This window comes from Amphibalanus amphitrite, unplaced genomic scaffold, assembly GCF_019059575.1.
Source record: "Amphibalanus amphitrite isolate SeventyFive unplaced genomic scaffold, NRLGWU_Aamphi_draft 000551F_arrow, whole genome shotgun sequence".
Classification (NCBI taxonomy): Eukaryota; Metazoa; Arthropoda; class Thecostraca; order Balanomorpha; family Balanidae; genus Amphibalanus; species Amphibalanus amphitrite.
Window position 1 is genome coordinate 77,262 of NW_024882045.1, and position 26,689 is coordinate 103,950.

The 26,689-nt window shown below is 48.9% G+C and overlaps 1 protein-coding gene across 1 annotated transcript; it reads left to right on the forward strand.

The window, feature by feature from the left end:
* Positions 1-26,394, forward strand: LOC122393746 (tubulin beta chain-like). The gene is made up of 4 exons (XM_043390048.1): positions 1-39; positions 1,920-1,994; positions 17,307-17,526; positions 24,746-26,394. Exons 2-4 carry the CDS (start codon positions 1,938-1,940, stop codon positions 25,834-25,836), a joined length of 1,368 nt encoding a protein of 455 aa, XP_043245983.1. The 5' UTR covers positions 1-39; positions 1,920-1,937; the 3' UTR covers positions 25,837-26,394.
* Positions 26,395-26,689: the final 295 nt, after the last annotated feature.

Below are 26,689 nucleotides of genomic sequence, written 5' to 3' on the forward strand. Positions count from 1 at the left end.
CCGGCGGACGGCTGGCTGACCACCGCGGAGCGACCACAGGTCAGGACACACAGGTCAGGGTATACACTACACAGGACGCACAGGCTAGGACATACGTTACACAAGTCAGGGAACACAGGTCAGGACACACAGGTCAGGACACACAGGTTAGGGCACACTGATCAGAACACACAGGTCAGGGCACACAGGTTATGACACACAGGTCATGACACAGGACACATGTCAGAGCACATTTCAGGACACACAGGCTAGAACACACAGGTTAGAACACCCACCGAGTGGCATACAGGTTAAGACACACAGGCCAGGACACACAGGTCAAGGGACACATAAGACAGAATACAGAACTCAGGACACAAAGGTCAGGATACACACGTAAAAATACACACGTTAAAGGGACCCTCCCACCTTCAAAATGCTAATGAATTTGCATAAAAGTGGTGTTGCATGGTTCAGGGTGAGCAAACATGAATATCTACCAAATTTCATTGAAAAATATTTATCGGTTGTTGGGATATTAGACAATAACTTTTGTTTATTTTTCGGAGCCTTCGCTGTTTCTACGACGTCATTGGGAAGCAATAATTTGGTATCTTGATAGTGCGGCAGATGTTGCGAGCAAACAGCATATAGTAACAACAGTGACGTACCCAAGGGGGGGCCACGGGGGCCATGGCCCCCTCCTGAGCGCCGAAGGCGCTCAGGGGGCCCCTCAGGCCCCGGTATATTTTTTCAAACTCTGGATAAAACGTCTTTTACTAGGAAGAAAAAATGATATCAAAGTTTCATTTATGTGCCCCTGGTTACCCGAGAGGCCCCTGATGACCCGATGGGCCCCTGCAGTCATCCGAGGGCCCTCGTTTTCCTGGGCCCCTGGTAGCCGGGGCCCGGTCGCATGGGGCCCCTGATCGCCTGGGGCCCCTAGTCGCCTAAGGGGCCCTGGTAGCCGGGGGCCTGGTCACATGGGGGGCCCCTGGTTGCCTGGGACCCCTGAGGGCCCCTGGTCGCCTGGGCGGCCTGGGGGCCCCCGGGTGACCTAAGGGCCCCTTCGGAAGCAGGTGGCCCCCTACTGGGCGAAATCCTGGGTACGTGCCTGACTAACAATGCTTCGCAAAGATGTTAGTATAAGATTTAAAAATCGCTACATCTGCGCTGACGTCATAACTTCAGAGGGGGCATTCAAATGCATTAGCCCCTCTGGATCCAAAGTGCTGCAATTTTGAAATTGAATATCTCCGAATAAAGGCCCTTCTCGATGTTGTGAGTGCCGAAACCGGTAAGTGCGAGCCAGGGGCCTCATTTTGACTATCTCAACTCAAAACAAATGTTAAGGTAGAATGGTCACTTTAATATACACAAGCAAAGACACACAGCTCAGGACACATACCAAACGAGACACAGGTCAGGAAGCACAGGTCAGAATGCACAGATCAGGACATTCAGGTCAGGACACACCGGTCCATACAATTACCGAGATACACAGGTCAGACACACAGGTCAGGACACACATGTCAGAACACACGAGGTCAGGACACCAAGGCAGGTGGCGAACATAGCGGCATCGACTGGCTGCTCGGCGAGCTTTCGGCTGCAACTTCTTTTTTTATACTTTAATGCTTTGGAGAGTAGCGACAAATGAAGTTAACCATCAAAATTTCAATGTGCTAAAGGCGGCAGTAGCTCAATTAGTAATCATCACTTAAACCGTCACAGACTTAGTCATGCACCAATTTTCAGACAAGTGTCACATTGTGCATCGTTTAACCTAACATTTTGTAGCCAGTTTTGCTTTGATAGCGATATTAGAACTGCATTTTCGACCTTATTAGGTTCGGCTTCTCATCATTTTTTTTTTTATTCCGTGGATTAATGTTCGCCTTGAGCCAGAAGGTGTTTCTCACAGACACATTTCTACGCAGGTATCTACAGGCGCCAAGATGCGTGAAATTGTGCACATCCAGGCGGGCCAGTGTGGGAACCAGATCGGCTCAAAGGTACAGCCCGCGGCACCTGCACCGTTTCACCCACTGTCACCCCAGCCGGCGCACAAACCGCATGCTGCATAGTTATCTTTCCAATAATACTGTTACGCGCCTAGCCTGCTCACGCACCAGCTTGGGTCGTTACTCGCACTTCCAGTGTGGCACCGGTACGGCAGCGTTTCTGCGAGCCGTTACCGGCTAGGTGGCCGCGCTAGTCGTGGGCTGGCCAGTGGCCACCCGGTGTAACCTTTGTCCCCAATGTCTGCGCAAAAAGCAACTCACTTGCCCGCGCTGCCACGGTGCGCTTGGCTTGCTTGGCATGCGCGGCATGCGTCCAAGTAAAACTGACTGCAGGTTAGGTACCGTCACGCTAAATCTGCAGAGTGGACTTCTTTGTATTTGTTAATTTCAAATAGTAGGTACAAAGATCATATGGTTTTATAAGGGATTCTAATATTGCCCACTTTCTGTGGTTTACTACTCATTTGTCAGTTTATAAATCAAGGGTCAAATATTTCTTTGCAAATGCTGCGTTGATATCGGGACGTTGAACTTTGAGGCCGCTTCTTTCTTTCGTCGCCCTTCGAAGTGCTGCCAATTCGGATGTAAAGGCAGACTGGCCGTGTTTGTTGCGTGACACTGCATGTTTTCTTTGTTCCTAAAAGGGCGACCACGCACGACAAAATCTAATTTGTCACACGGAACTTGGCCATTATTGCGTTTAGCCCCCATCACTGAAAGGGCAACAGCTGATGCTCTATTATTAAAGCAGCGAAGCGAAATTCGGGAGCATTTTGATGCTCAGTGTTCTACTTTCAGACAAGCTTTCAAAAATTATTCATCGGAAACCGTTAACTTTTGCTGCATGTGTGCACATACGGCAGAAAATTGCGTCCATTATTCAATTATGTAAATAAGTTGATTGATTAGCTTACCGATTAGCTTATCGATTGAAATCAATAACATCGCAATTGTACATATTTATTGAACGGTGTTCCCACACCAGGTACCTACAGCGATTCGACTATTTTCAAATGGTTTTGTTTGAGTCAATGAATGAAATATAAAGCAAATGGATGACATCTAGACAACAAAAGTAACTTACTGCATTATTAATCGCCTTAACATTAACTTGCTGTACCAGCTTGTCGATACCTTATGACTGCATGGTTCAAATTATTCAACGCAAGCCACATGGCGGTCATCTCAAATGCATTCCAACTCAATTTCTCTTCGCACTTTTAGCTTCTCACAAAGTGACAGCATTGCATAGCTGATCTGTAAACAAATTCGGAAAGTTGTCATGAAAATGATCACTTTGAAGACGCCCAGCTGTACGGCATAAACTACAAATGGCAATTAAAAATAACTTAGCCGCAGAGGCGAACGAAGAGGTATAATTTATCAACGATGTAGCCCTTCATTGTGACTAGACCTGTTGGCTGCATTGTATGCTCACTCGCATAGCTTCGCGGAGTGCCTATTGGCTGCGTGGAATGACTATCGGCTATATGGAATGTCGCCGTGAACCTGCGCCTGGCCGCGCTGGGTACTGGGTAGGTCATTAACATTATGTAGGTCACAATGTAGTGGGTGGCTTATCGCCTCCATTCTCGAAGCTATCAATCATACTTCATCACTGCCTTTACAGCTGACATCGTCAACTGTCAGCCTCAGCAATAGTCTGAGTCAGTTACCATAACCCACAGCACAGCTCAGTCACCTACAGTTCTGTCACTGGCTGGCCACTGGTCACCTTACTCTGCAAACAGCTCAGTCCCCCTCCCCCTCCGCCGCTCTGACCTGGCACGGCACGCGCCGGCGGCAATCATCGATAACGACGTGCCGTGAGTCGCCCGGTGGCCGGCACGGGCGGGACGGGTGCCATCGAGCCGTGGCACGCGGTCAGCGGCGCTGTCACCGCCGCCAGCCGGCCGCCGAGGGGCTGACCACTGACCAGGCATGCAGCGGGTCGGTGGCGCTGACCAGCGCTGACCGGAACTGAACGGCGACCAGTGGCGACTGTTACTCGCCGCCCCAGCAGCATACAATCACCTAATAGCCGCGTAATGTGTGTACAGTGCGTGCGTAAAGGCCTCCAGTGTATAACAGCCTCCAGTTGTGCACTGGTTTTAACATATGTTATGTGCTTCTTTTAGACATGTCTCGTATGAGCCACGGGCGGTGTCCTGAGTGCGCCTACGCTGGAATTCGTGTCGTGACGTCTGCACCGTTTGGTCTGAGGCCAGGTCAACAGGGTCGTCACGGAACTGCCCGATTCCGGGGAATGGCCGCGTGACGCGCTAGCTGGTTTGGGGTCGATCATACAGTCGCTGGAAATGTAGACATACGCTATGAGCTTGCCCTTGTTAATTAGTTATCGGTGGCATAGACCTCTGTATACATGGGTCATGTCGGTGGCAATAGGGTTTCCCAGGATGTGAGGATTTCTGAAGTTTGCTTTCTTATAGACACGAAGAATTGGTTCAATGTCGAAATACCACCTGCTATGTTTTTAAACATCAGAATATTAGGCCTTTAAACCAGTAAGAGGCCTGTGGAATTTGTTAGAAAAACTCAAAATTGTCGCCTAACACCAGATATTTTATTCCCTCGCGATTGCATTTATACATACTTGTGTCTACGGACTTTCACGAAAACGACTATTTTTAACCCTCTATAACTTTTTATCTGGTAAATATAGAGCAAAAATAAAAGCACCAGTGAATTCAGGATGTCCGTGCACATCGAATGATGTACTTTGTTACCAATTTAAGTGAACTTCAAGTTTTCTTTAAAATTAAGTAAACTTAAAGTAATTAACCAAGTTTAACTTAATCGAAATGCATCATGTCGCATATCATTCGAACCGCCTGCTCACAAGGAACAAAACGACACCATTTTTGAAGCTCTAGCCTCATTGTGTGACAAGTTATTAGCAAAAAAGTAGTTTGACCTTAGTTGACCTCAGTTGACCCGACCCCAGTGTTCATGTAGCTTGCAACCACCAAGTAGATGTAAATCAAGGAAGTACAACACAAAAATGTTAAAAGAAAGCACAAATCTCTTATCTTTACAGTTTACACATTCAGGCAAATTTCCTTAAAAATTGTTATGACTTCTAGATGACCTCAGGTCAACCGAATTTGAAAATATGGGATGCATATGATGGCACTTGGTGACCTCAGCATATCCTGTAAGTTTGAATCAAGGCGATGAAGAACTCTAGTTTCCATGAGCAAAATAGTGCATTTTCAGTGCCATTTTGACAATCACAGGTTTTTGTGACCTTGTGACCTGACCTCAGGTCACTGGAACCTAAAACTCCCTGGTAAAGTGACAAATAGATGCCCCAAGTCGTGCCTGAAATTTGGTAGCGCTACGTGCCATAGCACCCACGCTATCAACGAATAACGCTGTCATTCAGTTGCCGCTAAACTAGTTCAATTTTCCCCTGACCTTGTACCGTTTTTTTGTGACCTAGTGACCTGACCTGAAAAGAATGGGACTTGAAATTTTCAGCATAGGTGCAAAAAAGCTGCCCCAGAGCCTATGCCAAATTTGGCGGCGCTACACGCCGCCGTTTTTACGTTATTTGCGAAAAATCTTAAATCTTAGGAGGGGGTGTTGCATTAACCCCCCCCCCCCTCGCCGGGCGAGGGTTAAACAGTCATTAACGGATCAAAACAGCCGGAATAGGACACTCCGTTGACATACATTACATAGGTACGTACTTCACGCAAAAACGCATAATGCGTGACAAATACATAACGTTCAAATGACCAATTGCTGCACAGTAGCCCCAGTAAGAAAGCTAGCTCCCCTTTCAATACCTCTTACAGGCCAATTGAAACTCCCTGTACCTCATCCATATGTCAGTTAATACATGATCTTATATTTCTAACAGACGTGTATGTTTATTGCTATATGTACAGCGCCCAATCGTCATATCATGCTAGTTAGCATAGAATTCGAAAGACCTCGACTATTCTGAAGTCCTATGTGCATTGTGCAATGTGCTCAACGTCAGATAAGCTGGTACATTACTAGTATAGCTAGCATTAGCATTAAATAGCAAAACAATGATGTGTAATGTAACTGCACATCACTTACTTTAGCCCATTGTACTCGGCTACCATTTGGTGTGCAGGTTGTTTCTTCACTTGGAAGGCCAGGCCGCGGACGGGCAGCAGCAGACAGAGGACAGCCGTGGCGCCGGCCAGCCACGAGGTCACCACTGGGAAGCCGAGGTGGTCGGTCACCAGCCCGCCGCCCACCGGACCGAGCATGTTACCCAGGGAGTAGGCCGTTTCGGAAACCGCCGACACCAGCGCCTGACCTCCCACGTCGCTCTGCAGACCGCGCGCTGCGGACAGCCGCACCATCAGCGGCAGCAGCGGCAGGTAGGCGCCCACCTGGAACACGTCGCGCAGCACCATACCGGCGGCGAGCAGCAGGCGGGACGGCCGCACACCGAGCGGGGCCGGCGGCGCCACCAGCAGCACGCCGAGAGCGGTGGGCGCCAGGCAGCCAGACACCAGCAGGAATGTGTTGTCGACGTAGTCCGAGAGTCGACCCCACAGCGGGCTCGAGAGCGCGTAGCCGGCGAACGAGCCCAGGAAGAAGAGGCTCAGCTCGGCCGGCTGGATGCCGAGGACTTGGTTCACGTACGGTTCGAGGTTGGCGTCCAGGGCGTTCCAGTTGGCACCGATTAGTACCAGCGTGATGAGGATAAGCCAGTTGTCTGCGGAGGAGAGCACCGGAACCATCATTGCGCGGTACGTTTGGCGTCGACAGCCACCCTCAGTCTTGTCTGCTGGTCGGTCCGCCAAGGGCGGCATCAGGGCCAGGCTGACGGCGGCTGTGGAGGCCAGTAGGACACCGAGCGTGTAGAACGGCAGCCCATAGCCGCCCAGAGTGTACAGAGCGCCGCCGAGCGCCGGGCCCAGGCACAAGCCTCCTCCGTACATGCTCTGTACGACGCTGATGGCCGAGTTCATCCGGCTCGGGAACTGGTGGATGGTGATGGTGCGCTCGGCCGTCTGAGCGGCGGCAGTGCCTATGGCCTCTGCAGCGCGCACCGTCAGACACCAGGCCAGGAAGGGCGCCGGCCGCTCGAGGTAAGTGAGCAGGCCGAATACCACCGTGCTTCCCCCGGCCAGCAGCAAGCCGAGCCGGTACAGCCGCGTCACGCCGAGCCGCGGCGCCAGCCAGCCGGCCGCAGGGAACGCCAGCATCTGCACCAGAGCGAAGCAGCTGTAGACGGAGCCGGAGGAGGCCGTGCTCAGGCCGTGGGAGCGCGCCTCGTGCGTGAAGAACGGCTCCTGCAGGCCGATGCAGCAGCCGATCAGCAGACTGCTGGTGGAGAGGCACGCCAGCATTCCCAGCTCGCCTCTACTCAGGGACGGCGCAGCGACGGCCGAGGGAGGGGAATCACTCAACGAGGAATATGACGTATTGCAGTGAGTGTTTCTGTGGGGCGAGCCTGCGAGCAGGTTCTGTTGCTCAGAACCTGTCCGCCCGTCGTCGCTCGATGATCCAGGGTCAGCCATGGCCTCTCACTGTAGCGATACGGGTTCACGGATCACAATGTTCGAACTTCGAGGGCAGTGGCGAAGATCCGTCTGGAGAGACTGGGGGATATTCTCATACCTCCACGGACTTTGGAGGTCCGGAACAAGTGTCTCGGGCAGCTATGGAGTGGCATCTGTGCAAACATTCACACAAATGTCAGAGTTTAAATAGGTGGATCTGATCGCCACATGTGGTGGACTTTGTACTGATCTTTAATTAAAAAGGGAAACTATCACCTTTTTCATTTTTATAAGATTGCACAATTCGAATTTTAGAAGTCGTTCTGTGCAGGTTTCAGACTTACCGGATTCTTCAAACACATTCTTTCGATAAATGATTCCAGAGTCGCTTGCGAGTCTAAAATAGTGCGTGCGAAAACACTTCATCACTGTTTTCACTATGGCCGACGCGTATTTGGAAATTCCGACCTCGACGGGCGTCTGTGGTAGAAAACCACCACTTTGGTAGGGGAAACTACTGCTGTCTGCTACCGTTTGCACTGCATGTCTCGCTGAAGTTGCGACCGATTGCGACATCTATGTAAGTCAGCAAGGGTACGTACCTTAGCGATATACGTACTTAATAATTTACGTACTTTTTCGATGCGTATTTTCGTCTTTGACGTACTTTTGTCTAGGTATGCGTAGGTACTTTGTACATACTGTACGTACAGTCCACAGCAGAAGTAATGTGGGGTTTCAGTCATGGGTATGTTCTGCTTCTGAAGCTTAGGAACGATTAGCCAGACTACAATGAAACTTTGAATGTAGCTTATATGTATCGTCACCCTTGCAGCTGCAACTTTAGCTATTGACATCTTCTTTTCAATCACTTCGCATTAAACAATCGCCAGTCAAAGCCAACCGTTGAGTTTGGTAAAACCCTACATTACTTTAGCGGTGGGCTGTACCTACCTCTGCGATACGCCTACTTCTGTCCTTGACGTAGGTACTTATTCCATACGTACTTTATACTCGACGTACTTTTGCGATACGTTCTCTTGCCCTTGACGTACTCTTGTCCATACGTACTTTATGCTGTACGCACTTTTACGATGTGTGCTTTTGTCCTTGACGTACTTTTGTCTATGCGTAGGTACTTAATAATGCACCTATACGTACTTCTTCGATGCGTACTTTTGTCCTTGACGTACTTTTATCCATTCGTGCTTTATACTGTACGTACTTTTGCCATGCGTACTTTTGTCCTTGACGTAGCTTTGTCCATGCGTACTTTATACTGTACGAACATTTGCGATGCGTACTTTTGTCCTACGTGCCAGGGGCGTCGCCACAGATTTTCGACAGGGGGGACGGATCGGCCGACTAAAAACCCAAAATTAGGTATCGTTACCGTACTTTTTCAGGCCGATGCATTATCTGTTCAACGATACTGGGCTGAATTCCTACGCGGTACGCGTCTGGAGTATTCATTTTTACACGGTTAACCAGAGACTCCGGTCTTCTATCAGGGTATAATTGTTGACACATGCCGTCAATCTGATAGTTAACTGTTAATGTATACAATATACATCATACGTGGTGGTTGCTTTAGGTAGTTGTCACAACTCTGAACTCATAATCTCTTTTGGTCTCCAGTATGAATGGGCGGCGCGGGTCGGCGCAAAGCGCCGCGAGATTTTCGTCGAGGTCGGAAATGTATATGTGTTACAGGGAGTTTGAGAAATTCGTGAGTTTGCAAACTCCCTAGGGAGTTTGCAAACTCCCTGACCCATCAGTGAGTTTGCGAACTCACTAGGGAGTTTACAAATTCACTAGGGAGTTTGCAAACTCACTGACCGGTCAGGGAGTTTGAGAAATTCCAGAGCGATTGGGCCAAATAAAAACAAGTGTGCAGCATATGGGTGTCATACGTGCCGTCCGTGATGTTAAAACAAAGGCGGCTAGTTACAGGGCCTCGCACGCTGACAAAAAAAAAACTTATAGATCATATGCACACTATTAATACCTTTTTTATTTTAAACTGCTCAGTGATCTATCCATGCATGTACCGCCGCTTTATTTAGTAAAACATTATTTAGTTCACGTCCCAATTACGTCCGTTCCACTCAAGTGTGGCTATTCCAGAGTCAGGCTCAATATATCAAAGTAGAAACAGCTCACTGTTGGTCACTTATGCTTAAGTACAGGCACACGCACCAATTCACGCCCATTCCCACTCCGCCATAGACGTGTCATCGAGAGCCAGCGCTGCTGGCAGCCAGCCCAGCTGCGACTGGCGCACGCTGCTTGTTTGTTTTTGTTTTGTTGGGTTAGGCCCTTTCGGTCTGACAAGACCATTTCAGAGCCGGACGAATGACAGGAATTAGGGAATTCAATGGGCAGACTCCCTAGGGTGTCTGCCCATTGGTCTGGGCAGGCACCCTAGAGAGTGGCCGGGCTGAGCCCGTCCGAACGGACAGGCCGACCAGTCCCCCCAAGCACTCTCTGCACCTGGCTACGGGGTGCGCTCCCTCGGGAGCAGCGGTGCCGCTCCAAGGGAGCAGCCCGCATGAGATAAAGGCGCCTGTCCAGCCCGGAGTGGGGGGCTTCGGCGTGGAGGAGAAGGATTTCAGTATCCTGATTCCTGAGGATGGAAACGACGGAACGGAGGAGCACGTTGCTCCGAGCCTCCCCTTTACATAGCCGCGAGTAGCATTTTTTCCGGTAAAACAATTAAGGATCTGTAAGCTTGTCAACGTGCGACGGTTATATAGGCCGTACCACTAGTCGTCTTTGTTTTAACATCACGGACGGCACGTATGCCACCCTCATCTTGCACACTTTATTTTATTTGGCCCAATCGCTCTGGAATTTCTCAAACTCCCTGAATGGTCAGTGAGTTTTCAAACTCCCTAGTGAATTTGTAAACTCACTGATGGGTCAGGGAGTTTGCGAACTCCCTAGGGAGTTTGCAAACTCACGGATTTCTCAAACTCCCTATAACATATGCATAAATGTCGCTACAATAGCTTGACATGCAGTGCAAATTGTAGCAGACAGCAGTAGTTTCCCCTACCAAAGTGGTGGTTTTCTACCACAGACGCTCGTCGAGGTCGGAAATTCCAAATACGCATGGCCGACGGCGAAATCGTCACCTTGAATGGCGCACTTTATACATCTATCACGCAATTTCCGAAGGCAAGCTACAATGTTATTTTTTTCAATATAAGCCTCACGCCCGTTCCACATTTAAAGAAAAAGGCAAAAAATGATGCCAACACACAACCAAATACCCTCGTACCACCCATAGGCGGTCCCAGGGGGCCATGGCCCCCCCTTTGGTGCTGAAAGGTGGGGCCATACTATCTTTTGGCCCCACCTTTCAGATCGAACAAAAGTCCTAGAAAGCTTTTTGTATGTTTCATTTTCTTTCTTGCGCCATCAAAGGACGTAAATTTTACTCATGAGTGGGCTCAGCTTCGCATTCTGTCAATTTGGCGGTCAGCGTCGCTGGCACCGGTTCACGAGTAAGGCCGGATCTTATATGGAATATCAGCGTGGGTTTACTTGAGGCTCTCGTAGGCCCAGCAATGGCTGGCATGAGACCCTCTTCGGCAGTGGCGGGTGGGCCCTGCCAAAGGAGCGTGACTCTACGACACTAAAGTAAGACCTCATGGGTTGGTGCGGTGCACCTCAGAAGCCCGGTGGTGACGCCGTATGCCGGCTTGGTTTCTTAAGGATTAGCGTGGGACCTCCGGGGCCTGCATAGAGTTTGCATGAGCTAGTATGCAATCTCAGAAGCCTGTGTGTAATGTGTACACAGTGGCGGTCGCGTGGGGGGGAGGGGCATCAGGGCCATGCCCCCAAAGGCCAATAAAGGGGGCCATCATATCATTTGCCCCCCCCCTCAAACAACCGATGGGCCTCCATAGGTGTATGGGGCCCTGGCCCTTATTCGATCGTCACGAGGCTCAAAAAACCCACTCCAAGCTATTAATATAGCACCCACACCGGTCTTTGAGCGTCCTATACTGACCTCTGAGGGAACTTCAGTGGCGGTCAAGCGCCCACGTTGGCCGCTAAGAACCCACATCGACCTCTTAAGCCCCACATCTGGCCTATGAGGGCCCCTAACCGGCCTCAGGGGCCCCAACCGGCGTCTGAGCGTCTCACACCGGTCTCTGGTGGCCTTATTTCTGTCTCTGGTGTCCTAAGACGAACCTTAAGGTGCCAATGAGGGCCCCGCACTGGCTGCTAAAGACCCGATGCCGGCCTCTAAGGGCCTGCATTGGCCTCTGAGGAGGGCCCATCTTGGCCTCTGAGGGCCCTCTGCTGGCCTCTGGGGTCCAACGACGGCTCATGCCGGTCTTTTAGAGCCCCACGCTGACATCTGAGGGCCCCATGTTGGCCTGTAATGAGTAAGGACCCACATTAGCCTCTGAGAACCCAACTCGGTCTCTGACGGTCTCAAACTACTGGCCTTTGCAGTTTGCAGGCCCTGTACTGGTCTCAGAGGGCCCTAATCTGGCCTCTAAGTGAAAACATACATGGGTGGGCTTCTGAAGATCAGAGGGCTTAGGGGAAGTTGGGGCAATGCCGGAGTTGGGGCAAAGCCGAAATTCGAGATATTTCGAAAACCGTAAGACATGGATGCCACCTGTCAGTGATGCTCTGAAGCTTAAGTGACTACAAATATCGCATGTTTGTTACGAGTCGTCATTCGGAATACTTCGGCTGTGAGGGCGCCAAGAGCGCTTTCAAGGTACGTTTCCCTTGTACCACATGCGCCTTTGAAGCTGCATTTCTTACTCATTATGCTACCGTTTGTCTGGCCAATTCGGTCAAGTAATCTTTAGCATGTCTTTGCATAAGTGTGCTGCCTATTTGAAATTTATACAGCACGTTGAAAAGTTATGGGCCTGCAAATGAAAGTATGGCTGGCTGGGGTAATGCCGAAAACGTGCGATTACGCACGTGTTAAAAGCACGCTACGTGGACTTTACTACAGTAGAATAGCAACGCGTATTTTTAGTCACACAAATTACATTTCAACCGACACAACGGCCTGTTACCTATAAGGAATGATTTACCTGGCATTTTCTTATTATATCACACGATTATAACTTCCAGTGTGCACCGCGTCCTCAAGCTCTTAAAACGCGTGTCAGCTTTGATGAATTCTGGATAAAGTTTGAGATAAAATGGCAAAACATCAATGTCGGCATTCCCCGTAGATCATTTCTCCCATTTTCGGCTTTCCCCGCAGTCCGGGGCAACGCCGAAAAAGTCACTTCTTTGATATTTTTAGTTTGTGCGCTTAACGGTTTGCGAATTCATCAAATGCGCCTGGTATGTTTGAAAGGCAAGAGACTGGCCTCTCGAATGACGCCAATAAGAATAGCTTATGTTGTCTACCTTGCGTGCTACGGGCGTCAGAAAAAAAGTCTTCGGCGTTCCCCCAACTTCCCCTACACAGACTCCTGTACAGCCTTACGCTGGTCCTGATCGAGATCACTTTACGACCTGATGGTCCCGCGTAGATTCCCTCATATTTCGACATCGGGACCCCATGAGCCGTTGTGGGTCTTGGGGCTGGCAGAGCCAGAGACTGATGAAATCCTCAGGGCTCAGGGCCAGTCTTTTCAGCATGAGGACTAGGCAGGTTGAGTGAGCCCCAATAGAGCCGTTACGAAGCCCGCAGGAGTCGCGCGCGGCCCTCAGATGCCAATTTTGAAAGCCAGGAACCTTTGGTCTCCAGAGGTCGGTGACCTACTCTCTCCCGCCGCCACACAACTATATGGGTAAATGTCATAGTCTGAAAATGCTCTCTGGGTTTCACATGCTTGTTCAAAGCAAGAGGTAGGTATCTGTACTTTTCCGAATTGTTTTATAGTGGTAAGGTCATAAATCCGCGTGCCCGACCTTCCAGTATATGCTACACCGATCCGTCGCCATGGTGCAGTGGCCCGACCGGTGGAAACACCGTGGGACGGGAAATGGAACTGGTGATTTTGCCTTAAATTGTGCTGATTCCACGCAAGAATGACATGGATGAAGCATAATTAGTGCCAACTGCGCTGCGCCTCGTGGACGTAAAAATTAGCCGATCACCCCTCCGATCACCCGCCGATCCCCCTCCGATGACGAATAAATGTTATGTCCCGCGAGTGTGAGTTTGGCCCCCCCTTTTGCTAGCGGCTGCGACCGCCAGTGGTACCACCATACCCGAACGTTGAATCTCGTCAACCCGGCTTTGTTTACTTTTGCGGTGTATCGATTCCCCGGGTCCAAAGCCGGGAATTCCGGCGCCAACGTTGAGTGAATGGTACTAATGTTTACTAATCTCCAAAGCTTGTCCAAAGCCACAGCATCGGCGAATCGATTTCTGCTTTCTTTTTGCAAAATGAAAAATGCGAAACGCCAATGGTTTTTGAAAATAATTTAACCGGTAATACACTGTAAAAAAATGTCACGAGCCAATTCTATGACAAGGAGTGGGTTACACGGTCGTCAATTGTACCTTGCTGTTACAATTGTAGGGACATTATCAGCCTGAGAGTTGTTAGTTAAAGAGTGGCCTCGTGAAACAATTGGTTACAAACGGTAACCTAATAACTTAAATGCTTCCCTAACACCCCTTCCTGCTTATCAACAGATTTCGCGGTGTGTCGGAAAACTACGCATAGTCTCATAATTAAATCCGCCAGAAGCTTGTTGCATGCTAGTTACATGCGTGTTTCATTATCGTGTCATATCATTATTATGTCGGCTAATGAGGCACCGCCCTGCACGTGCTTTAAATATAATCCTGCGCACACGCCACCTAGTCGGAAACTCATCATCGGACTAGTCCTGGTAGGGTTTTCGTGTTGCCGAATGAGGCGAAACGACTTTGATTCGGTAGTGCCTCATAAATCCCTGCTACGGTGAGCAGCGACGAGTCTGAGACTGCTTCTAAAACGCGTCCTTCACTTCCGGCGAGGCCGTCATTTCCGGCCGCCATTGTTCAGTTCTGCGGCTGCCGGCGGTTGGTGCGGTTGTGTTGTGGCACGGTGCGTTGTGAAGTTCTCGGACTGGGATGTTTCGAAGGTACGTTATATTGTATGATATTTACGTAGCAATGGGCGACATTTTATTTATTTTGTAATATTCTGAACACATGTTGCGTCATAGAATTCACCCCTTGACCGTTGTGGGCCACTGTTTCGTTTGAATTCCGACTATTGGAAGACGGACTTTCTTTCAGTTGCTGTCTAGCCTTTTTTTCCAAATGTGTAAGCTACACATATTGCCTCACATTGATTTCTCTTATACAAAAGTCAGTTGATGTACCTAGATAATAAAGCCATCCTCACTGATATTTTAAAATCAGCAGTTAATTTTCTTTTCTCTTTGCAGAGTTGCTCAAAGTTGTGGGAGACTGAGGCATGAAGGTATACCGGAAGCCAGCGATATTTCTGTTGGTAAGCCTCGCCCAGAAAAATACTTGCTTGAATCTGCAAAGTATGGCAAATATTTGATGGACTGCACAGTGCACAATGTACCTGACATGGCAGGATCAAGTTGCTCACTCGCCTGTTGTAAGTGCCGTTGCGTCAGAGCCCGTGGAAGTGCCCGATCGTGTCTCATGCAACCGTATTATTTTGTTAATGTTATTGGTGGTGACTCGAATCAGCTTTTGCACCACTCCACTATGATATTGTAATATGTATATATTAAGATATTTTGTATCGTATGTTAATAAGTAATAAACGTTATTTTTGTGTATGCTTTTTTGTAACGTGGTTGGCACGCTGTCGTGGCTGTCGTTGGCCGGGTCGTCCACCAGTCGGAGGGGCGGCTGGGGAGAAGAATGGGGGGGGACGCAATTGAGCTAGTATTACTACCGGGCAGCAATAGCAGGCGCTAGCTGGTTGGGTTACCAGGCGAGTCCTGCTAAGGAGCCTAATCGGCGTACCGATCTGCTGGTTTTGCCCTCGTTTTCAAACGAAGTACCGAATAACGAAACGAGGGGCTGACACGGAGGTGCTCGGTTTATCAGGCGTGGGCTTGTCATTTACTAACGAAACAAGCTTGTACCCTCTTACTAGCTAAATATGAGGCGATTTTTACACGTCGCTGCATGCTCATTTTTGCGCCAGCGGTTTTCCTACAAGGGGCTTGTAAGATTTTTTTTACAGTGTACATTCAGAATTGTCATGACCTAGGATGATATTATTATGTTGATATTCATCAAAATCGTAAATTAACTTTTGATTTGAAGTTTCGTAGAGAAGCTCCGATTTCACGCGATTCAAATATAGTGATAGTTGAGGAGTCTGGTGGGTTTTAATGTAAAAATAGTTCAAAAATTGGTGAAATCCCAATTTCAACATTAAATTGCTCGTGACTCAGACCGAATTTCGAAAATCTGACTTCAGTCTCGTAAAGTGGAGTGCTGATTCTACCAAATATCAAATTTTTACGGAGCGAGCGAAGCGAGCGTAGTCTTTCCTTAGATTAACGGAAATTTCTGAGTATGAGCGGCCGGCCGGCCGGCCGGCCGTGCGGACGCTTTTGCGAGGCTTATATCTCAGCAACCACTTGACCGATTTACATGGGGTAATTTTTGTAAGGTAGCTTCATTCCTTCTACCAAGTATTGGACTATTCCCGATGCATGTGGGTGACCCCTTATGCACGTGCCACGCGCAAAACGAAGAGGTGTCAGTTTTGTAATTGTTGCAATATCTCGGTAACTACTTGGCCGATTGCGCTGAAAGTTGGCATGTAGGTAGGCACCCACTAGGCACTGCATATTCATGTGCCAAAGTTGGGTTGCTGCTGCACGTGCGCACGTGCAGGGGTCGTTTCCAGATCTCGAGAACGGCTGGACCGATGGCGCTCAAATTTGGTACACGGTTAGGGACCAGTTAGTAGGGTGCCGTGCACAAGTCAGTTGGGACCCATTCTGCACGTGCGCACGTGCAGGGTGCCGCTTCCAGATCTCGAGAACGGCTGGGCCGATCGTGCTCAAATTTGGCACATCGCTAGAGACCGGTAAGTAGGGTGCCGTGCACAAGTCAGTTGGAGGTACCCCCTCGAAATTTCGCACGTGCAAGGCTCACCCTCTCGCTCGCTCCGTTAGTCGCCCCAAAAGGCGCTATACTGGTGTATTTTAGCTGACAATTTACCTTTAACTTGCAACGTCTGAAGCTTCGGAGCTCCACAAGTGGCGAGCGGATGCGATACGTTGCAACAATAGGAGTCGAGCATTGCGCAACGCATAACTACAAGCTAAATGAATATGCGTGCATTATAAACTTTAAATCGCAAACGTTTCAAACAAATGGCTTTGAATAACCTTCAATATATTTCAACGCTTTTTGAGACACGTTGTTAAAAAGGAGAACAGTAACCTTATGTAAGTTTTTTTTTACCCTGCGGTACCCAGCATCAGCTCTCTGTTGAGCTGATGATGGCGGCATGCCAGGTTCATCAACTTTTCAAAAAGTTGCTTTGTTTTTATTTTGAATCCTTGTTTAGGAAATACGAGATTTGGGTTATTATTCTTACTGTTTTTGATTTTGAAGAGGCATGAAATGACCAAACAAGTGAATGCCAATTATAAAAGCCTCAGATCAACCGACAAGTATGGTCTAGTTGGAAGCATTTTCAAGCTATTACCTAGCAACAGATTCATTTATCAACGAGACCTCGTAGGTATTATTACCTACGGGGTACGATAAACGTATATCATATTCCGTTTGTGAATTGAACTGTTCTATAAGTATGGAAGAATACCTGATTATATTTATCTTCTGTTTTAGTTCTGGGAGATCATTTCAAACGAGCACGGCCTGAGCAACGTCGGCCTGTACGAGGGCGACTCGGACCTGCAAATCGAGCGCATCAACGTCTACTTCAACGAGGGGAGCGATGCCAAGTACGTGCCGCGCGCCGTGTTGGTGGACCTGGAGCCGGGCACCATGGACGCCGTCCGAGCCGGGCCCATCGGCAAACTCTTCCGACCAGACAACTTCCTGTTCGGTGAGCACATCTTGTGCACCCGCATGTTTCGAGTGAGTGAGTTATTTGCATAGCGAGACGTCGGCTAATGCCAGATATCAGTGTAGCGCAAAGCAGTAGCGGCGGAACACCTTCAATCAAAGGGGGGCACTGCCGACTTTTGGTCCCATTCTTTCCATGCAACGCCCATAGGGCTAATGTTAAAATGCCAAGTGCCCCGGCGCCCTCCCCGTTCCGCCGCCTATGGTGCAAAGACCTGGCTACACTATGTGTTTTCTGCGTGTTTTTTTTTTGCGGGTTGGCGTGTTTTGCGTAATATCGTTCTAGGAAAAAGAACGATATTACGCTTTTGGGATGTTTTTTACTTTAATTTTAGTTAATATAAGGGTTATATTGGCTTTTGTATATAATTAATGTAAAAGTTATATTATTAACTTTTTTCAATAACGATGTTACGCAAAAACGCAAACCTGCAAAAACGCACGCAGAAAACGCATAGTGTAGCCACAGCCAGGCCTTAAATCTAAATCAGGAAATCATTGTAAATCAGGCTATTACCTTAAGTGTATTGATGTCAATTAACCCTCGCACTTAGGCATAGGAGGGGGAGGGGGTCCAACATACCCTATCGGATTTTCGCGAATAACTCGCGAATGTTATCTTAGATACTCGGAGTTTTCAACCACCTCAGCGGTCAGTATGGTATGGTATTTCACGGTATGGGTGATTCGAGTGGGATGGGGAAGTCCGTTGATTAGCTGGCACGAATAGTGTTAGGTATGTACCTACGCCAGGCCCGTTAGAACATTTGGCAACGATGGGCCGCTCTGCATACACATGGTTGCCAATGACGTGATAGGCCACGAGTTTGTGGAAGCGGTTTCAGTCGGAGATCAGTCATCACAGACGTCTATTGCCATCCTGTTAAACAACTCGGGATGTTCAACGTCATGTCATTTGTCTGCGGAACGATTAAAGCGTGGGAGAGGGGCAATGGCAATGCTCTCTCTCTCTCTCTCTCTCTCTCTCTCTCTCTCTCTCTCTCTCTCTCTCTCTCTCTCTCTCTCTCTCTCTCTCTCTCTCTCTCTCTCTCTCTCTCTCTCTCTCTCTCTCTCTCTCTCTCTCTCTCTCTCTCTCTCTCTCTCTCTCTCTCTCTCTCTCTCTCTCTCTCTCTCTCTCTCTCTCTCTCTCTCTCTCTCTCTCCTCTCTCTCTCTCTCTCTCTCTCTCTCTCTCTCTCTCTCTCTCTCTCCCCTCTCTCTCTCCCTCTCTCTCTCTCTCCCCCTCTCTCTCTCTCCCTCTCTCTCTCTCTCTCTCTCTCTCTCTCTCTCTCTCTCTCTCTCTCTCTCTCTCTCTCTCTCTCTCTCTCTCTCTACAATGGCCTTCGCCCTTCATAGTTGCCTAATGCATATATTACATAGCAGCTATTCTGACATAGAGGCTAGTCTGCCACCGGACTCGCTGTACATTCAGACAAAGTTCGGTAGAGTGTTAAAGGTAGTGTGCCACCTTCCAATGATTTCCCATTTTATTTTTCCTAGGATAATAAGCTTCTGTTTTTACCTAATATCGCAAAAAAAAACAAAAATGGGCCTAAAAAGTGCTTTTTTCGCCTAAAAGTTTATCGGTTTTTCGATATGTATAACAAGTAACAACTGTAGTGGGCTGACCTGCAAACAGGCGTCGGCAACAATCGCGAATGCGGCGCACATGTGACAATAAGCAAAGGTCATTATAGAGTTACGACGTACGATAATGAGTTATCAGCTGTCTAATCGTAGACAACACAATGTCGAATTTAAACTGTAAGCCTGCATTGGTATTGTTCCTTTAACCCGGCAGTTGCTGGGGTATTTCGCCACCCACCGTTTGCTGGGGGGGGGCGTTAAACGCCCCCAGCCGATAACTCGAGAACCAATAGGCGCAGCGAAACGCACGAGACGGCAAACGAAAGAGCGCGACGAGACGCTTCAGATGAGTACTTTGAAGTTGAACTTTGAGGTCACAGGTCGGGTCAAGGTCAGGTCAAACACCTGAAATCGGGCTTTCAGTACCATGGACTTCAGGACTTCGCAATGGGCGCCTCTCGTCACAAACTCTGTCAAAACGGTGCACAATCCATCATATAAAGCCTACAAGAGTGTCAGCTCCAGGGGGGCGACACGGCTATTCGCGCAATGTATTCAGTTATGAGCCGCGCGGGGCCTCGGGATGACGCGGCTGGAGGCAACTGCTCAGCGCGCTAGGATACTTCTGGCGGGACCGGGCGCTGAACGGTGTGCAATGACGGGTTATGAACGGGTTATGGGCGGGCAGACAGAGATGAGGTATTGAATTTTAATTGACATCAGCAATCGGCTGGGGAAGGAGAACGTTTCTAATCGAGCTTGGGCCGGGAAAGCCGAAAATGTCACGATCGGCTCAAAGCTGCGTCAGGGCCGGGTGCCGTACCATGTGTAGTATATTTAGGCGGGCAGACAGAGATGAGTTATTGGATTTAAATTCACCTTACCATCGGTTTCTGGTGGGGTTTGAAGACGTTTTTAGTTAAGCTCGGGGTGTGGCAACCCACTGGCGGATCCAGGGGAAGGCATTTGGGGCAAATGTCTTCCCCCACAACCGGGGCAGCGCCCGAAATCGCTTTTCGAGAATAAAAGAAAACTTCACAACTTTTCTGAGGAAATATTGGTTAATCACACAGCACAGCAGTACGCAAGGAATCGAAATCCGAGTTTTTTAAATAAATTCGGAGAAACCTTTTTGGGGTAAGCCCCCGCAGTGTCCAAGACCGACCGCTTCCTGGATCCGCCACTTATGAATAAGTCACGGTCGATACCGAGCTTCGACGGGACCAGGCGCTGTATTACGTTGTATCTACAAGGAAGAGGTGGACACTGGACAGACACCTAACCCCACATCCTACTGCTATACCCGTGCTTCTGTGGGTGAAGCACTGAAGCATCACAGAATCCCACAGGACCTGCAAGTCGACGAGGTGGCCGCTTTGGCCGCCGGGTACTGCAGCTCCCTGGAGTTGCCTGGGACCGATGGTAAAACAACAGCTCCGGCGGTGCCCCTATGGGTCGTAGTAATTAGTGAATTCCCGTAATGTAGAGATCATATCCTCAATAATCTCCATTATGATTTTATATTCCTAAACAACATGACAGACTACTTATGCTTTCCTACGTTCAGGCATTACCTCTGATGGTTATACGCCTGCACGAGTACAACATGTGTTCGGACGGGGTAATCTTTCTACAATGTGCGCACCATCCACGGGCCTAGGATGCATCGAGGTTTAAAAGAATGCAGTCTATAGATCAATCAACATAACAATGGTGGTATGCAACCACATTAAAATATCTCCCCCACTCCCGCAGCGTTCCAACGCCCCTCCGTTATGCATTCGCCTTATGTGTCCGCCGAGCCGGCTTGCCTCCAATGACGTCATCGGCCGGCCGGCGGCGTTCAAGGTCAAACGGCTGGTGTCCTTACCTGGAGTTCTATAGCCTTGGTCAGCTCCATGTAGGGGTCAGTCAAGCATAGGTCAGGGTCAAGGTCAGGTCAACCGGGTAGGCACATATCCCCGAAAATCAAAACTGATGTTCGCAGCCTGTGACACATGTTTTATGGGTAATTTAGGGCGTAGAACACGATGGTCACATTTATTTTATCATATGTGTACCTACGTGTTTGGCTAAAAAAGTTCAATTTAAGAAATGCATGTATCATGGTCGTGAAGTAGTCACGAGAAATTGCCAAGATTCAGTTCAAGATTTTGGAAAATGCGAAACGATAATCAATAATCGAAGATAGCCATTTGATTGTTCATGGTATTGGCAGTCTAATGGCGTTTACGGCATGTCTGTATGTCTATTCTGTGATTTTATATGATTTTTTGAACATATGCCGTTTTGGTCGAAAACTCAGAAATCATGACGTCACTAAAACCTCGTTGAAACTTTGTCACAATAAGCTTCAATCAATTCCCTACAGGTACCCAAAATTTGGCTTGCCTGCGGCGCGGCATTTTTATGTTATGGCCCGGCGAAAAAAGTGGGGGCGTTTAACGCCCCCCCCCCCCCCAGCAACTCGCGGGTTAATTTGGCTGTCGAACATTAATTTATGGTTTGAAATATTATTTTATGTAAAATAATTGATATGAAACAGCCGTCTCCAAAGTTAATACCCCATCTCACCACATGAAAGTGGCAGAATTGACAATGATCAGCTGACGCATTTTTCTTGGCCGAAGTCAGAGCGCGCGGCCCGACGCACCACCACCGCACCACAAAGTATGAGCAGAAGCCGCGCCCAAAGCCAGGGCCCCGGTAACGTGAGGTAGCCGAGTCGGGGCAGCGTGCGCTGACCCAAGCCGGGGCCGCGGCTTTGGGCGCGGTCTACCGCATCCCTGGGCAGCCCCGGGCTATCACATGACACCGGGAGGACGCGCGGCCCCGGCTTGGGTCAGCGCACGCTGCCCCGACTCGGCTACCTCACGTTACCGGGGCCCTGGCTTTGGACGCGGTCTACCGCACCACCTAACAAGCGTGTTCGAAACCGCAGGAGATGATGATGAACGGGTTTATCGAAACTTGATTGGATGAGCCTATCGGTAATAGCGATTTCAGTGTGTGCATTTATTGTTCATAGTGGTGTGAAATGGGGTTGGGGTACGACCGACAACCCGTCGGGGCGAATTTCGCACTGGGGTACTCAAAATTTGAAGAATTTAAGACGTTTCCATGAGTTTTGAAGGTACGAATAAGTTCTAAAAATCCGGTTTTCCTTATCTGGGCCATTAACTCCATACGGTCCAGGAAAACTGGGCTGGCACACTACCTTTAATAAACCACTGTACACTTCCGTCACTCCCAGTATGGTATGCCGGTACTGACCCATCCAACCGGTAGGGATTAGTGACTGAACCTATACAAGTACACCTACAATATGCATAAATGTACCTCTTCATTAGCCGTGGGTATGGAGCGGCGGCGAAAGGTCACCTGCCGCCGATCTGTGCCGCTCCCCCGTGCCGTGCCTGCCGATATGCTAAATTATGGAGACAGGAAAAGTCCGGTATTGACCCCTTGTACCGCCCGGTCTGTGGACACATGGATAAAGAATGGTGCCACATGGTGCATGATATATGACTTCTGGCTTCTGTCTTGGTTACTGATACTTGGTCCTGGATCTAAACAGTATACATCATTGCATCATGACCACACTGCGAGCAGCTGCCTCAGAAGCAGACATGAGCATGGATCCGAGAAAATGGATCTGGGATCTGATCCCACGGATCGTGATCTCGGATCCAACGGGATCATAGATCCAGCTCTCAAATTTATCGAGAGATCCGTAGGGATCACAGATCCGAGTCTCATGTTTTGCTTGAGATCCAGTGAGATCATAGATCCTCACTTATTTTTGTCAACACAGAAATCCCCAAAAAACACTTGTTGCAACTCATAAACGTTCTGTTTTAGTGATTTTATGTGCTCGCACGTCATAATCGATAATTTTGTGGCACTTATTGACACAGAAACCCTTTAACACGCGCAGTGGAAGGGGGGGCGGATTTCGCCCACCCCTCCTGTTTTTCGCCAATAACTCGCGCCGCAAGCATAACATCAATGTGAAATTTCGGCTATCTGTCCAGAATTGAATTGCGGATCTTCTCGTGCAAGAAGTAAGAAAATCGGTTCACAACTTTTCTAGTAATAGCGGTGTAAAGTCAAACATCCTGCCGCCGCGGCGGCGCGGCGGCGCGGCGGCCGGCGCTAGCCGTTACGCGCCGCCTGAATTGTAGACTGTGCCGGGGCGGGACGGTTCCGTCTTTACATCGCGCTCCTTACCGCTGATTATATCAGATTCGCGTCAAATTCGGTGAGAAGACTGAGAAATGTACGGGCAATCATATGGTCAAAGAATTTTGAAAATCGGCCGGTAACAACTTGAGTTATGAGTGTGTAAACACAAAATTGTGATTGCCGTGTTTCCCGCGTCGGCCGATGCCGCTTCAGCCGGCGACATCTTATCCTTAGCAGGCTTCTAACTGCCATATTTATTGTTGGATTATCTAGAAATTCACCATACATACTCACAAATGTTTGCTCTTTCGTATAAAGAAAGATTTAAAAAAATCGGCCGGTAACTTTTTGAGTTATCGGCGTGTAAACGCAAAAAAGTCGCTAATATGGCAGATTTGACCACATTTGACCTCATTTGACCTTGAAGATATTGACCTAGGGTCATGAAATTCACACACAACAGAGTTCCCCATGGCCCCCACCTACCCTCCAAATTTCGTCTTTCTAGCTCCAGTGGGAGCTGAGATCTTAGGGGGGGGCGACATCCGCCCCCCCCCTTCCACTGGGCGTAGTACTCGCAACCCTTCCACTGCGCGTGTTAAAACATGGTTTCAAATGTTGTGCATGGTGGGATCCACTCAGATCATAGATCCATGTTCTTGATTTATCGTCAGATCGTATGAGATCATAGATCCAAGATAAATTTGTCACGCCGGATCCGATGGGATCATAGATCCTAACCTGCAGTTTGCTTCGAGATCCACTGAGATCATAGATCCATCGCTCGGATCCATGCACATGTCTGCTCATAAGTATGGGTTTTCACATTCGTCAATTCTGTCAACAATAACATGTCTCCTATCATTGACGAGCTGGACAGGTATAACCAGCGATTTCCAATTACGTTAAGCTATGAGCGCGTCGAGTCATATTTGGATAGATAAACCGATATAAAGGTTTATGGTCGAGCATGAAAGATCAAGCCCCTGCTGCCTTGATCAAATTACAAGTGTATCCTTATTATGTACAAGACAAAAGTATCATCATTTGAGGAGGCACGAATGGCCAAGAAGTGGCTGTACTGTAGTGTAACTTCACTCGTGGATCTGACGCAAATGATTCTCGGTACACCTTGAGTCGGACGGACACAAATGCCCTTCTTAATGTCAAAAGCAGCAGTACGTGTTTCTATTGTCGCTCCGTTCCTTACGTTAACAGCCCTACTGTTAGCTATCGACAGTTTTAGACACATGGCGAAGACACATGAGTTAATGACTGCGGTCCGCCATCTGTGCCTTCAAGTTAAAAGCAGATGAAATATTTCTTTTCCGTGACCTTGGGCAAGGCTATTGTCTAACGTACTGGCGTACTGACGTTATTGACGAGGTACGTTATTGACGTACTGACACTTACCTGATCTTTTCCGCAGGTCAGTCCGGCGCCGGCAACAACTGGGCCAAGGGCCACTACACAGAGGGCGCCGAGCTGGTAGACAGCGTCCTCGACGTGGTCCGACGAGAGGCAGAGAACTGCGACTGCCTGCAGGGCTTCCAGCTTGCGCACAGTCTGGGCGGCGGCACCGGCTCCGGCATGGGCACCCTGCTCATCTCCAAGGTGCGCGAGGAGTACCCGGACCGGATCATGACCACTTTCTCGGTCACACCGTCTCCCAAAGTCTCCGACACGGTCGTCGAGCCGTACAACGCCACACTGTCCACGCACCAATTGGTCGAGAACACGGATCAGACCTTCGGCATCGACAACGAGGCGCTCTACGACATTTGCAACAACCAGCTGAAGCTGATGAATCCTACGTACGGTGACCTGAACCACCTGATATGTCTCTGCATGTCGGGTGTCACCACTTGTCTGCGCTTCCCCGGCCAGCTGAACGCCGACCTCAGGAAACTGGCCGTCAACATGGTGCCCTTTCCGCGTCTGCACTTCTTCGTGCCCGGCTTTGTGCCGTTAGTGGCCAGGCCCAGCGAATCGTACCGAGCACTCACCGTGCCGGAGCTCACCCAGCAGATGTTTGACGGCCGAAACATGATGGCCGCCTGCGACCCCCGGCACGGTCGCTACCTCACTGCGGCCGCCATCTTCAGAGGACGCATGTCCATGAAGGAGGTCGACGAGCAGATGCTCAACATCCAGAAGAAAAACTCTAGCTACTTCGTGGAGTGGATTCCGCACAACGTCAAAACCGCTGTATGCGACATCCCGCCGCGAGGTCTGAAAATGTCAGCCACATTCATCGGTAACACAACTGCCATCCAGGACCTTTTCAAGCGCATCTCTGAGCAGTTCACTGCCATGTTCCGGCGCAAGGCCTTCCTCCACTGGTACACCGGCGAGGGCATGGACGAGATGGAGTTCACCGAGGCCGAGAGCAACATGAACGACCTCATCTCCGAGTACCAGCAGTATCAGGAGGCCACTGCCGATGACGTAGAGTATGATGAAGAGGAGGATCTCGAAGGGGAAGGCATGGACAATGACCAATACGATGATCAGGAGTAGCTGAGGCACCGTCACGTTCAGACTTTGAAACAACGATCCTGTGGAAGGCGATGAAACCTTTTCCGGCGGGTGCCGGGAAGTTTGCACAGCTGTATTCTGAAGGCCACCTTCTTTCGGAAACTTGTCTATCTGCTTACACTTGCCTGTGATTATCTCTGTTATTGTAACAGCATGAAGTTGTATCAGTAATCATGATTTATAATGGAAAAACAAATGTTTTGGCATTCTATAAAAGCAAAATGTTAAAATATACCCTTGTCACTTTTACTAAAGGTGATTCAGGACATTACGTACATAGGTATTCCTCATTATTGCTTACCTTTTTACATTCATTGTAGGTATGTGTAAACCTTGTTTTGCCTTTTGCAATTCAATATTGAACATCTAAATCATTTTACAACGAAAACATCACAATGTCATCGATGCAAACATCAAATGGATGGCTCATTTGTTATGCCTAAATGTAAGATATATTCATCATTAGCATACAGCACATCAGTCGTAGCTCATAAACGAAATGGATGCAATGAATACGGCGAATAAATACATCAAATACGCACACGTTTGTACTGTTTTCCGCCTTTATTTGTAGAGGGTACATTAACCCTCGCCGTTTCGCCCCTGGTGGAGCTAGCGCGTCGCGGAAAGAAACGAGCGTGTGTGCCATTACGAGACGCAGAGATTGATAACCGATTTTAAGGTCCTAGGTCAACCGGTGACCTCTGAGGTCAGGTCAAGTGCCCAAATGTACGGTTCAGTTTTTGGTGAATAACTTCGCAAAAAAGGCCGCAGAGCCGCGATGTTGGCAGCATCGTGTTTGCCTCGCTAAGGCGCGTCGAATGATATATAGGTA